General features: G+C 41.4%; 1 protein-coding gene across 4 annotated transcripts in view; it reads right to left on the bottom strand.

The window, feature by feature from the left end:
* Positions 1–1197: 1197 nt before the first annotated feature.
* cpne3 (copine III) overlaps positions 1198–14752 on the bottom strand; it is a 60301-nt gene continuing 46746 nt past the window's right edge. For 3 of the 4 annotated variants that reach the window (XM_067251981.1, XM_067251980.1, XM_067251978.1), the window contains one exon: positions 1198–4121. In XM_067251981.1, the coding sequence (XP_067108082.1) occupies positions 3993–4121 (129 nt within the window). In that variant the 3' untranslated portion in view covers positions 1198–3992. The remainder of the gene's footprint in view (positions 4122–14752) is intronic. The other variant, XM_067251979.1, reaches the window with a different exon arrangement.

Raw genomic sequence — 14752 nt, forward strand, 5'->3', positions numbered from 1 at the left:
ATTAAAAATCGATATGCTCAGTTTAATAATGGGTTAACACGACAACACAAACGTTTGCTGATAACACACGCCCTCCGATAATTAACGTGATCAATAATGGGAGACAAATGCCGGAGCTAAAATGTATGCTTCAAGTGACGGGACAGAAGATAACTTGATTGACTATACACAATAAAGGCAAATTGCTTCACACAGTGACAAGTGGTTGTGATCACTTTTGAGAAGTTTAGCTCTACAGTGGATAGTTAGAGATGAAACGCGAACGTTAGCTGTGCTGCTGCATGCATCGAACACATGACATTCCAGTAACTTCATTCCATGCTGTGTTCAAATGCTTCTTCATATTTGTTGTATTTCCTCCCTTCGACGAAATATACCTTTTTACACGCGTTACAAGTGGCGTTGTCATTTTGTTGTGTGAAATACAAGCAAACTTTAGAACGCTTCTGCCTAGTTGCCATGTTTGCTGCAGTCTGAATAAACTATAAAAGTTTGCGCATGCGCAACGGCACAGAGAACCGTTAGCAGAATCGTTAAAGAATTTGGCTGACGATTCCAAGGAATCGGTTCACTGGGATGGTTCTAAACAAGAACCGGTTCTCGATACCCATCCCTAGTTGACAAACATCAGTCACACTTCAAAATTGCTAACAGCTTGTCTCTTAATTTTAAAGGAAACTGATGAAGGCTAAGGGACACGCAGCCGTCAAGGTTGAAAAGGAACCCCCCACTCCTAAGATGATCTGTGCTTTTGGAGGGATAGGCAAAGGTGGATTTTTTTCAAAACTGAAGGTACAGTGCAGTACAGCTAACTCTGTCAAACTTTTCACACATTTTATTAGTGAACTAATAAAAAGAAGTTAAGGAGTTTTATGTGGCACCTTACTATACAAATACTTATTTCCTAATAAGTATTTGTGCTTCATGTTTCACATGAAGCACAATCATGCACGCACATACACAACTTAATTTAATGGACTTTGTACTTGATAAAAGCAACTTAAGGACTAACCATTGTACTGCTATGCAATCACATACTTTGAATAATCCATTTGTAACATTTAGCTGTAATTTTCCACAAATAGACACAGTAATTACATTCTCATATATCAGTGAGGGACCGGTCACTATACTATTAGCAAATAAATGTGGATTGTTTTCATCTGGTGCATGTTAAGTTTATAAATTCCACACAAATTGTTGTTTATATTGTGCACTTTATTTGGATTTATGATCATCATAAAATTGGCATTTCACTTATCTTTCAAAAATTGTGTCTATAACGGCATAAGGCATCATGTCAAAAAGGCCTATGAAGGCATTCATCTTACAATGTAAAAAAAACAATTCTCTTGTCAAAAGAAATAAAAAATCACAATCAACTAATAAACAGAGGCAACACAGAGTTACCACTAAGGAGTGCTCCACAACATACACTTTTTATTTAAAAATAACTGAATAGAAAACCCTTTACCATCTGAACTCACAATAACAATGAATACTTAGTAGTAACATTTCTATTCATTCATGCTCGTTTAATTGTTAGAAAGAGTGACTAAATTGGCACAACAAAAAAATGCATTGAGCTCCAAAATTGTTCTGCAGTGGGAAGATGAATGCCATAATATAATTTAAGCATACTGTAGCACCAACATTCCCAATTTCATAAGTACGTATACATATTTCCCCGTGATATTTACACATCACAAATTACACTGTAGAAGCACATATTTTAGTCTATATTTAGATACATTGCACTTTTTCTTTAAAAACAAGATCCTTCACACATGTAGCTTGCATTAGGCTTCTTTTGTGGTATATTTAGCATATACAGTGGGGGGAAAAATATTTGATCCCTGATGATTTTGTACATTTGCCCACTGACAAAGAAATTATCAGTCTATAATTTTAATGATAGGTTTATTTGAACAGTGAGAGACAGAATAACAACAAAAAAATCAAGAAAACACATGTAAATTTTTTGGGTAACTGATTTGCATTTTAATGAGGGAAATACGTATTTGACCCGTCTGCAAAACATGACTTAGTACTTGGTGGCAAACCCCTTGTTGGCAATCACAGAGGTCAGAGGTTTCTTGTAGTTGGCCACCAGGTTTGCACACATCTCAGGAGCAATTTTGTCCCACACCTTTTGGCAGATCTTCTCCAAGTCATTAAGGTTTCGAGGCCCGATGTTTGGTAACTCTCTCAAAAGATTTTCTATGGGATTAAGGTCTGGAGACTGGCTAGGCCACTCCAGGACCTTAATGTGCTTTTTCTTGAGCCACTCATTTGTTGCCTTAGCCGTGTGTTTTGGGTCATTGTCATGCTGGAATACCTATCCACGACCCATTTTCAATGCCCTGGCTGAAGGAAGGAGGTTCTCACCCAAGATTTGACGGTACATGGTACCGTCCATCGTCCCTTTGATGTGGTGAAGTTGTCCTGTCCCCTTAGCAGAAAAACACCCCCAAAGAATAATGTTTCCACCTCCGTGTTTGACGGTGGGGATGGTGTTCTTGGGGTCATAGGAATCATTCCTCCTCCAAACACGGCGAGTTGAGTTAATGCCAAAGAGCTCGATTTTGGTCTCATCTGACCACAACACTTTCACCCAGTGAAATCACCACTCTGAATTATTTAGATGTTCATTGGAAAACTTCAGACGGGCCTGTACATGTGCTTTCTTGAGCAGGGGGACCTTGCGGGCGCTGCAGGATTTCAGTCCTACACGGCGTAGTGTGTTACCAATTGACAAGATCCTCCCGTGTAGTTCTGGGCTGATTCCTCACCGTTCTCATAATCATTGCAACTCCTTGAGCTGAAATCTTGCATGGAGCCCCAGACCTAGGGAGATTGACAGTTCTTTTGTGTTTATTCCATTTGCGAATAATAGCACAAACTGTTGTCACCTTACATTTAGTCATTTTTAGCAGACGCTCTTATCCAGAGCATCTGGATAAGAGCACTCTTCTCACCAAGCTGCTTGGCAATGGTCTTGTAGCCCATTCCAGCCTTGTGTAGGTCTACAATCTTGTCCCTGACATCCTTGGACAGCTCTTTGGTCTTGGCCATGGTGGAGAGTTTGCAATTTGTTGATTGCTTCTGTGGACAGGTGTCTTTTATACAGGTGAAGAGCTGAGATTAGGAGCATACTCTTAACGGGGGTGCTCCTAATGTCAGTTTGTTACCTGTATAAAAGACACCTGGGATCCAGAAATCTTTCTGATTGAGAGGGGGTCAAATACTTATTTCCCACATTAAAATGCAAATCAATTAATAACAAATTTTACATGCATTAAAAAAAAATCTGTCTCCATATTCAAATAAACCTACCATTAAAATTATAGACTGATCATTTCTTTGTCAGTGGGCAAACGTACAAAATAAGCAGGGGATAAAAAAAAAAAAAAAAACGTACCTGTGCAATAAATTGTCAAGAACTGTGTTAAAAAACAAACCAGCAATATATTATATATGTATATGCAAATCGTTTTTGTAAACTGTAGCATTTATGTTGTGCATAACCCATGATATATTTTCATAGGGTGTAAACATGCATGTTGGATACAGATTTTGGTCCAAACCTGTTCCAAAAGGCAATCTGTCGGTCATTTTTGTTTAGTTAAGTCTTATGAAATCAATTAACCCTAAGCCGTTAAGCACAGCCCACCATTTTAAATGCAAATGACAAATCCTAAATTCATCAGAATAGTACCTCCTGAACTGGTATGATCCTTATCTATATACTTCCCTGAAATAACAAATAACATATAAGTATGACAAAATCAAAGAACTGTAGATGTAAAAGTAGAACCTTGGGGTTGATTTCTGGATGGAGTTCTGAAGCTGTAGAGGTGGAATGGAACACCAAAGGATGTTGTATATCTTCTACTACTTCACTTTTTTTTTTTTACTGATTGTAGTTTAAGGTCTACATGGATAAAAGGGTGAGAGCAGATTCTTCTCCTCTTCAAGGCATGTGTAGTAACTTAGGTTGCAGCTGCTGGATTTTGGTGAGTGTTGGAGTTGGGTGGAATTAGTTTGGACATATTAAAATAAGACACTACTTGACCAGGAACCTCAGCGAGAACACTCTGGGACAGCGCTTCCTTGGGAGACTAAAGAGGGAGAGATTGAGAGACATATAGAGGAAGAAAGATTGTTCAGGTCAGTTATTGTCTCATATACAGATATTTGATTTAATCTGATTCATTAAACAACAAAGGGTTTATTATTGGTGCTATAACCATCAGTAGGCATCTTTGAGTACGTTCAATAGTAGCATGCTTCAATCTTCTGCACACACTGTGGTGTCTTGTTTAGAATTCATTACTTTCCTGGTACTATTAAGATGATCTGTCAATATAATAAGAGGAACTGGATTGTTATTTTTTTATTAGGCTGCATAAATCACACGATAAATCTGAATTGCATCCTCCAGTCATGGGCATAAACAAAACAAAAATCCACTGCTGTTTTGCAAAGCACTATTTTCATATTACAGTATGGTCAAATGCACAGAAGCCCTGTAGGGCTAGTGAACGTTTTTTATATTTTAATTTCATTTCTGAAATGCAGAAAAACAACGGAAAAATATAGCTGCAAGCACCAATGGTGGATTCCTCCCTCAAAATGGCATGTTGTAAAATTGACATAATAGTCGCACTGGGATTAACCAGAAGACTTGAAACTGAATTTCTGTCAGAATCCCCCAAAAAATTACATATAACTCTGACTAGATTAGAACCAACAACCCTTTGCACACCAGCATTGTGTCTCATCCTACAAAGCCATTCACAGACTTAGACAGAAAATAAGCCATTTCTCCAATGGCAAGCATTGTCAGATTTGGTTAAAGTTCAAAAAGCTGTAATTCAGTCAGGCTTTGTGGGATGTTGAACAAGGTGATGCGCCACCTACTGTTGAGGACATGAAGTTTGCGGTAAATGTTAAAAGATAAGAAAAGCTCCTTTACTTCAAGAATTTTCTTAATTCGTAGACTATCTCCTTCAAACACAACGTCATCATGACTCAATTGCAACATAGAGACCAAATTCACTATGTATAGCCTATTAGCTAGATAACTACAGACCGTGACATAGCCTAGGCTACTGTGATATCGAAAGATTCTAGGCTAAATGTTACTGGTAATGTGTAAAACTTGTATTTGTATAGAATGCCTACAGACCTTTTTTGATGAACATTCTAGAATTTTCATTTTTTAAAGATCCTGTAAAGCAAATTCCATGATCTCAGTACAGTATATACATTTACATTTAGTCATTTAGCAGACGCTCTTATCCAGAGCGACTTACAGTAAGTACAGGGACATTCCCCCTGAGGCAAGTAGGGTGAAGTGCCTTGCCCAAGGACACAATGTCAATTGACACAGCAGGGAATCGAACTGGCAACCTTCAGATTACAAGCCCGACTCCCTCACCGCTCAGCCATCTGACTCCTGAGTGAATATGTGTGAAATTAGTTCCTGAAAGCATGTGCAAAGCGCGAAAACATTTTCGCACTGAAAAGTGGAGTTAGACCGTAGAACAGTTTCTCTTCCGTCTTCAAATCAGGTTTTAATGGGCGAAATCTACCTATCTACGTCATTTTGACCCATCTACGTCAGATCACTGAATGGCTCCTCCTGCTGTACTGTTATTGCAGCCTACATCAACTAGCTAGCTAGCTTCAGGATGTCTCCCTCCACCCGCAACTGCATCTTCCCTGGATGCAAGAACTTCAGCTGCGCTGCAACGCTATTTAATTTCCCTATTGATGAGGAAAGGAAAAATAGGTGGATTGATTTTGTGAAGAGTCACGCTGATGGAAAGCTTCGGATAAGCTCCAACAGCCGCCTCTGCAGTGACCATTTTACGGCGGATAATTTTAACATGGACCAGAGACAGACGGGGTTCAGGGAAACACGGCTTCTCTTGCAGCGCGGAGCCTTCGCTTACAAAAAATAAGTATACTTCAAGTTTATTTTGTAAGTATACTTAGTATAAAAAAGTATACTATTATCATGTAACTTAAAGTATACTAGCAGTGTACTTATTTATATACTATTTTTGTACTGAGTAAACTGAATTGGCCCACTTTTTAGGTCATTTAGTACACTTTAAAGTACACTTATAGTGTATTTTAGGTTTACTTTGGAATACTGTAAAGTAGCCTGTGTAGTGCGCTTTCAGTTCATAAAGTATACTTACTAAAGTACTTAAAAGTATACTTTGGAATACTCTAAAGTAACCTGTGTAGTGCACTTTCAGTTCATGAAGTATACTTCCTAAAGTACTTAAAAGTATACCTCGGAATACTCTAAAGTAACCTGTGTAGTGCACTTTCAGTTCATGAACTATACTTCCTTTAGTGCCTCAGAAGTATACTTTCAAGTGCACTTTGAATTATTGAAAGTACTTCAAGAATAAACTTAATAAACATCCGTTTACTATGATCTAGTTATATATATTTAAATATTCAGGGGCCCCTCAAACGCTGCAGAGCTTGCGTCACTTGGCTGGGCCTCGCAAAGGGACACGGCAGATTCTTAGCTGAAAGAAGCTAATTAATGTGTAAACACTAACAGTGTAATAATCCAGCTCTTCTTATGACACGTAACAGTCATTTAACTCATGGTTACAATGGCAAACCAGCAAAACAATGACAATTTCCACTCAACAAAACACTTCAATCTAAGCAGACACATTTAAAAAACGAAATTCATGAAGTCACATTTGTATTTCGAACAAATGGCAACTTATCAGCAAATCTTAACACTATTTACCGCCTTGCATCATGGGAATTGACCTGCCAATGAGCCACGCTATCTTCATTTTTTCACGTCATTTCATTCTTCAGTCAGTTTGACAGTATAACCTTCAAATGAAACCCTTCTGTCTGCTTCTTTCTCAAGTAGCTTTTTCGTTTTTTCCATTAATACTCCAATTGATAATTATTAGTATAAGAGTATAGGGTTTCAGAATGTTTTGGCAGTAATTAAGGTTGCAGCTTCAGTAACAAAAAAGATTCAATGTGCAATGCATAATAGACTTTCCTAGACATGAATAATTAGAATGAGATGGATCTAAAAAATGTAACCTGTATTGTACTTTTAAATTATTTTGACGGTTTTTGCTGTGTAATAATAGAAAACGTACATCCTACTCCAGAAGAAATGTATACCATTTTCTGTTTCTAAGCATATCAAAAGTGAACTATTTTCTAAGTATACTCCTTAAAAGTATATCAAAAGTGAACTATTTTCAAAGCATACTTAAAAGTATATCAAAAGTGAACTATTTTCAAAGCATACTTAAAAGTATATCAAAAGTGAACTATTTTCTAAGTATACTTCTTAAAAGTATATTAAAAGTCAACTATTTTCTAAGCATACTTCTTAAAAGTATATCAAAAGTGAACTAAAAGTGTACTATCCATATTTTAGTATACTTATAGTATACTTTAATATACTTCTTTTTTGTAAGGGTTACCGAGCATTGCCCTCCCGGCCGTTCCTCCTCCGGTCGCACCTGGACCTTCCACCGCCGCCAGCAGTTCATCACTCAGTTCTGTGTGCTTGTTATAATTATACTAGATAACTTTTCCAGAGGTATCTCTGCTATGAGTTAGTGCAAACCGCTAACTTGAAATTAGGCTACTCGGTGTAGAATGTAGCTAATGTGCTAGAAGTGACTGCCATCTTTACTGTAAGTAACCAGAGTTTTTTTTAATTCATTTGTGTTGAGCTAAAACTTTGTCTCAAGGACAGAGGGTAAGGGTATAGCAGCTAAATTGGTCAATAGGTAGCGTGCTAGAGACCGAGCTTCAGGTTACTTGCCGCCGAGTGAGACCCTGGCTTTGTTTACATAATTATTGTCAGCTGCGCCTTTAGCATATTTAAGGCGGCTGCAGAAGCAGCCTCGTCTGGCAGCCTCGGTGCATGACGACTCGGTCGAACAAAGACAGGGAGTCTACCTGCGGGAGTCCAGAGTCCTGGGGATGGCCGACGAGGCGGATCCCCTCTTCTGATAAGTATCACCCTATTTGTATTCTATTCTACTTAGAACATATTCATAGCTAGCATGTGTTTCTTCAGCATTCCCGCTCATTACACCACTCGCAGACGTAGACGTAGATATGTCACAAAGTATATACGGTCCACTTCTAATCTTAGCTACCTATCCAGATCTTCTCCACCTGCCCACTGTCTTTCTATTGGGCTCTGGAACTGCCAGTCTGCTGTGAACAAAGCAGACTTCATCCCGGCGTTTGCATCCCATGCTTCTCTTCACGCCCTTGCGCTGACAGAGACATGGATCCGCCCAGAGAACACTGCAACTCCAGCTGCTCTCTCCGTCAACCACTCATTCTCTCACTCAACCGGGCGAGGTGGTGGGACAGGTTTTCTTCTTTCCCCACATATTAAATACACATCCACTCCACTCTCTGTTACTGCCAAATCATTTGAACACCATTATGTGATGCTAACTGATCCTATCAAAGTATTTTTAGTTGTCCTCTACCGCCCACCAGGGCCGCTAGCTGACTTTGTGGAGGAGCTGGACATGCTCCTCAATGTCCTCCTGGATGATGGAACACTGCTGATACTCCTTGGGGACTTCAACATCCACCTCCAAGGAACGCAGGCCGTCGACTTCAAGTCTCTTCTGACTTCCTTCGACCTGAAGCTGCTGAACACACCGGCGACCCACAAGGCAGGAAAACAGCTCGATCTCATCCTGACACGTAACTGTATCGCTGACTTAACCTCTGTAACCCGACTATACATTTCTGATCACTCCTTCATCCAATCTCTGTCTCTCTCCCTCCAAATCCTCCTACCTCCCCTCCCCTCGTAACTTTCCGCCGCAACCTCCGCTCCCTATCCCCCTCCCATTTCTCCTCCATTGTAACATCCTCCCTCCCTCCCATTGACGAGTTTATGTGCCACCCCACTGACACTGCCACCAACACCCTGTTATCCACAGTAACTGCATCACTCGACACTCTCTGCCCCCTGTCAACCAGGCCTGCGCGATCTTCTCCCTCCTGCCCGTGGCTCACGGATGTGATTCGTGAAGAATGGTCCATCCTTCGGGCAGCTGAGAGGAGATGGCGAAAGTCCAAAGGACGGTCTGGACCTCGATAAGTATCACTCCCTCCTCAAATCCTTCTCTGCCCGCATAACTGATGCTAAAACCCACTACTTCCTGAACAAAATTAACTCTGCCTCAAACTCTCACAAACTTTTCTCTACATTCTCCACCCTTCTTAACCCACCTCCTCCACCCTCCCCCTCCACCCTGACGGCAGACGACTTCTCCTTCTTTGAGAAAAAAGTTTCTGACATTAGCAGTCGGTTCCCTGAACCCACCTTTCCTACCCACTCACCCTCTATGACTGACCCAACTAAATGTCTAAACTCTTTCTCTCCCCTGTCCGAGGCAGAGATTTCTGACCTCATTCTCTCTCATCGCCCCACCTCCTGTCCCCTTGATCCAGTTCCCTCCCCTCTCTTTCAAACCATCTCTCCCTCCATCATAACTTTTCTTTTCCATGTCCTTAACTCTTCTCTTACTTCCGGCACTTTCCCCTCTGCCTTCAAACAGGCCAGAGTTAGCCTTCTACTCAAAAAACCCTCCCTTAACCCAGCCGTCCTCCAGAACTACAGACCGGTATCACTACTACCCTTCTTTTCAAAAACAATTGAACGTGCTGTATCTAACCAACTGTCAAACTTCCACTCTCAGAACAACCTGCTTGACCCCAACCAATCGGGCTTCAAGACTGGCCACTCCACAGAAACTGCCCTCCAGTCTGCCAGAGCGGCTTCGAGGTCATCCGTCATCATTCTGCTGGACCTTTCTGCAGCGTTTGATACGGTTAACCATCAAATCCTGCTGGCCAGACTTTCTGAGATGGGCATCACTGGCACGGCACTTCAGTCGATCTCATCCTACCTGTCGGGAAGATCCTACCAGGTCTCCTGGGGAGGCTAAGTGTTAGGCCCCCGCCAGCTCTCCACTGGTGTCCCACAGGGCTTCGTCCTTGGACCCCTCCTCTTCTCCCTCTACACCACCTCGCTTGGACCAATCATCACCTCCCATGGCTTCTCCTACCACTGCTATGCTGACGACATGCAGCTGTACCTGTCGTTCCCCCCGACTGATCCGGGGATCTCAGCTAGGATCGAGGCCTGTCTCACAGACATCTCTGCCTGGATGACCGAGCACCACCTCCAGCTGAACCTCGCCAAAACAGAACTCCTCATCATCCCGGCCAAACCCTCCATCTCCCACGATCTCTCAAGAACCCTGGGATTGGCGACGGTGACCCCTTCATCCTCTCCCAGGAACCTCGGGGTGACCATGGATGACAAGCTCTCCCTCACAGCCCACATTGCTGCGGTCTCCCGGTCATGTAGATTCACCCTCTACAACATCCGGAAGATCAGGAGATACCTGTCTGAGCATTCCACCCAGCTGCTAGTCCAAGCACTTGTCCTCTCAAAGTTGGACTGCTGCAACTCGCTGCTCGCCGGTCTCCCAGCATGCGCAACCCGCCCTCTCCAGAGGATTCAGAACGCGGCAGCCCGTCTGGTCTTTAATCTACCCAGACGCTCCCATGTTACCCCGCTCCTCATCTCCCTCCACTGGCTTCCCATCACGGCCCGTATCAGATTCAAGACTCTGGTACTGACCTTCCGAGCGGTGAACGGGGATGCACCCGACTACATCAAGTCTCTCCTGCAGCCTTACACCCCCACCCGTCACCTAAGGTCTTCTTCTGACAACCGTCTGGTGGTCCCACCGCTCAATAACGCCCGGTCCCAACACAAGCTCTTCTCCTGTCTGCCCCCCCAATGGTGGAATCAACTCCCCACCTCCATCAGGGATACTGACTGTCTCCCCACCTTCAAGAAAAGGCTCAAGACACACTTTTTCCAGGACTACAACGGTACTTATGAATGCTTGGCTGGACCTGATGTTAGTTTCCTCCAGGATCACAATGACTCGTATTGAGAGACTTGTTGCTCTTGTTGGTTAGTTGTAACGGTTTCAAATTATTGTACTCGCTGTGAAATATTTTACTGTTGATTGTTTTTTCTACAGGTACACTCTTGCACTCTTGTGGGGAGTTTCATGTTGTTCAATTGTAACTTGTTTAACTGCATGCTCTTGGGGTTCTTTCCTTTGGCACTTATTTGGTTTTCCACAATGTATGCTTCATGTTTTGGCTGCTCGCAATGTTTGGGGCTATCTCGTTGTTATGATCAGTGACCTATGCTCTTTTGTAAAGCTCTCTCTTGGAAGTCGCTTTGGATAAAAGTGTCTGCTAAATGCATACATGTAAATGTAAGTAGTTGGAGAGCTCGCTGTCTCTGGTGTTGATTTTTACTCCTGTGTTACAGCTCAGGGGAACAATTCATTTATATGCATCTGTATGTTTCACTCATTGAACAAATACATTCTAATTCTATACTGTTTTGTTCGGATTGACGTAGCGTCCATTATCTGGGTCCAGTGCTTGACATTAAAATGTGTGCTCACCATCCACTGTGGCTAGTGGTTTTCCAAAGTTACTCGCCACTCAGTAATTTCATTAGCCACAATTTTGTTGTTGGGAAATTACGTTTTATTTGATTAAAGTTGACTACGGATTGCTAAAATGTACTTGAATAACTAGTTTTACAATCCTTTCACATGTAAATGACCATTGTCAACACCCAAATAAAGATTACATAAAATGTAGTATATGTACAAAATATATGAACTAAACTGAAAAAACCCACAAAGCACAAACTTTGACAACTTAAATATTTATAAACAGCATCATTATTTTTGTCTAATCAATTCCTATTCCCAAATGTCCTACAAACAAATGAGGCTTGAGAACCCTGCAATGATTTTATTATTTAAGATGTGTTTTGAGAAGACTAGCCTACAACAGGGTTGCAAACTTTTCAAAAAACCTTGGAGTGAGATTTGTTGGGGCTGTCACAGTTACAGTGAACCTGGCTCCACCCATGCAGGGTTTAGATCTCAGCACAAGGCAACACAGAAGACTAGTAGAGGCCGACGTACAAAAATATAACAACCCAAATTTTGCAGCGCAACCCAACCCAGCCCCGAGATGAGATTTCACGGGTGTTCCGTGTTCGCGCGTCGTGAGCTTTAGTGTTGCTTCACTCAGTGTATCTGCGCCTCGTCCATTACTGGTTACAACGTTAGAGCTACTTGGACGTTTCCTTCTCAGCGTGAGAAATACAATGAGTGGCGTGAGAGCGTGTGAATTGGTTGAAATGCGAGAAAGTTGGCAGCCCTGCTACAATAAAAAAAAAAAAACAGAGATATAGAATTCCACCCGCCAAAGTGGCTAGTAAGACTGACTGCTTTACCCGCCACAGACAAATTCTACCCGCATTTGGCGGGTGGGCGGGTGCTAATGTCATGCCCTGTCTGGGTCGTAGGTAGGCAGCAAGGGGCGGAGATTCAGCTCCTTCAGGCGACACGCCCCCCCCAGTCTCAAGCAGAGAAGAGTGCTGATTTTCTCACGATTTCAAAGCCTAATTTAACATATTGTCTGTTTTTTTTAAATTATAATTTATTCTTCTGTGGTGTGGTGAACTAAAAACTTATTTTCAATTCCATTTTACAGGATCTTTAAGTTTGGCCCTTGAAAGCTTCCGGTTTCAGACACGCGAATGATTGTTTTGATGGCGTTTAGAAGCATAAGAAGTGAGCAAGTTACTGTGATAATTTTGTCAATCCTGTTGCTGTGTTCGGCTATTCGTTGAGATTTGGGAAGAAAACGTCCACAATCAAGATATTTACATTTCCTATAAAAACGGGACAACGGGATGACCGGGTTGCTGCTTTAAAGAATAGCTTACTCGTAGTGCTTTAAAAAGGTTGTTTGGGGTGCCATAACTTGTCATGGAAGGGAATTTCAAGTCATGCCTAGCATCAGTGGCGATGTGTCCTGGCTTAGGGTACTGAAATTAATTTTGCGCAACAGGCAAGGGATCCACCTGAACAATAAATATACTTCATTAAAGATAACTCGACACTACCATGCGTAGACTACAATTAGCTAGCTACTGTGGTAAACCTTGCTTGTTTTCAGTGGTTTACAGTCTCGTTAAACAGATGATAGGAGTGTTGTGATGGGCTCAAATAAACACTCATTGCTATGTTTTACAACCGGAGGATTGACCAGAAGACTATAAACTGTTCTGTAAACCCCTTTCAGCCATGTTGTATTAGATTTGTTTTCCCCAAGTACATTTTTGAAATACATAAATTTAAAATTATTAGGGCTGTCAAAGTTAACGTGATAATAACGCGTTAGCGCAATCTCACTTTAACCCCATCCTGCCTAAGCCAACATTCCAAACATTCCATATGCTGTTGAAATATGATATTCATATTAATATTTTATGAATTTTCATATTAAATCATACACCTTAACTGTTTATACCATATTGAAGAGGAGAACTAGGGGATTTTTATTATATGAATAAATATATGGTTACTTAAGGAAAATCATATTTTATCAAGGTGATTTCAGGCAGCCATTTTTTACAAAAACTTCTCCATCCACCATACCTCATCAGACAACTTAATTGTTAACCACTTTAATTACAAGATGGAGGGAAACTTTCAGCAGGTGGAATATCCACAAATCTGTGGGCAATGTAGAACAGAAGACAGATTAGAAATATCATTTTGATTAAAAGTTATGACCATTCTCAGGGCCGGATTAACCATTAGGGCAACTGGGCACTTGCCCAGGGGCACATGACATCTAAGGGGCCCTGGACAATGTCAACTAAAATGTTATATCACTTTATCCCAACTTTCCTTAATGCGAGTACTTTATTACATCTCGTTCGATCAAAATGTTATGTTAAATCACGTCAAAAACAGTGTTTGTGTAGTCTAGTAGCCAGTGCCGCCGCTCCCATAACGCTCACTACGCGCTGTGCGTAGGGCACCAACTCCTGAGGGGGCACCAAAAAATAGCCAACTGAAAAATCATCATAGTTATAATACTTATAATACCGATATTCTTTTAGTATAGAAATATTAGACACGTATATTACAAAACAGGCAGAACAAGAGATGTAGCCTATTTAAATGCTCACAACCCCCCCCCCCCAAAAAAAAACAAAACAAATAGGCTACACACTCAACTTCCCAAGCTCGCTGTGGGTGCCCTTCCCTCAGTGGGCTGACGAACTTTGACAGTAGGCTAGGTCAACTTTTCAGTCAGGGGAAGGAAAAAAGAAAGAAAGAGACTGCGAGATGGTGCCCGTGCATCACTTTCAGGTTAGTCCATGTTTAATCATTGTTAAATACGGGAAATGTGCTGCTAATTTAATGGTTAGCCTATGCATACACCTCAAACTTGCTAACGTTATTGCTAATGTTAGCACACTCAAATGTTTTAACTTAGTTAGGTGCAAGCTAGATGGAGATTTTACTGTTAAACATTAACTATGCATTTTACAAGTATAACTGACGCCAGCTAGCTGTTACTTTCTTACCTACCGTCTGACAAGATTTTACCAATTGAAAAACGGCTTGTAAAATGTTTATTTTACATAAAGCTCAAAAAACTATAAAGGCTCAAATAAAGGCCCAAAAGATTATTTTAAAAAAACGTTGACATCCGTAACTAGCATCACATCAAACACGGGGGGGGGGGGGGGGGGGGGGCCTTAAGCTTTGTTGCCCAGGGCACAGAA

The sequence above is a fragment of the Osmerus mordax genome, chromosome 15 (genome assembly GCF_038355195.1).
Source record: "Osmerus mordax isolate fOsmMor3 chromosome 15, fOsmMor3.pri, whole genome shotgun sequence".
NCBI lineage: Eukaryota > Metazoa > Chordata > Actinopteri > Osmeriformes > Osmeridae > Osmerus > Osmerus mordax.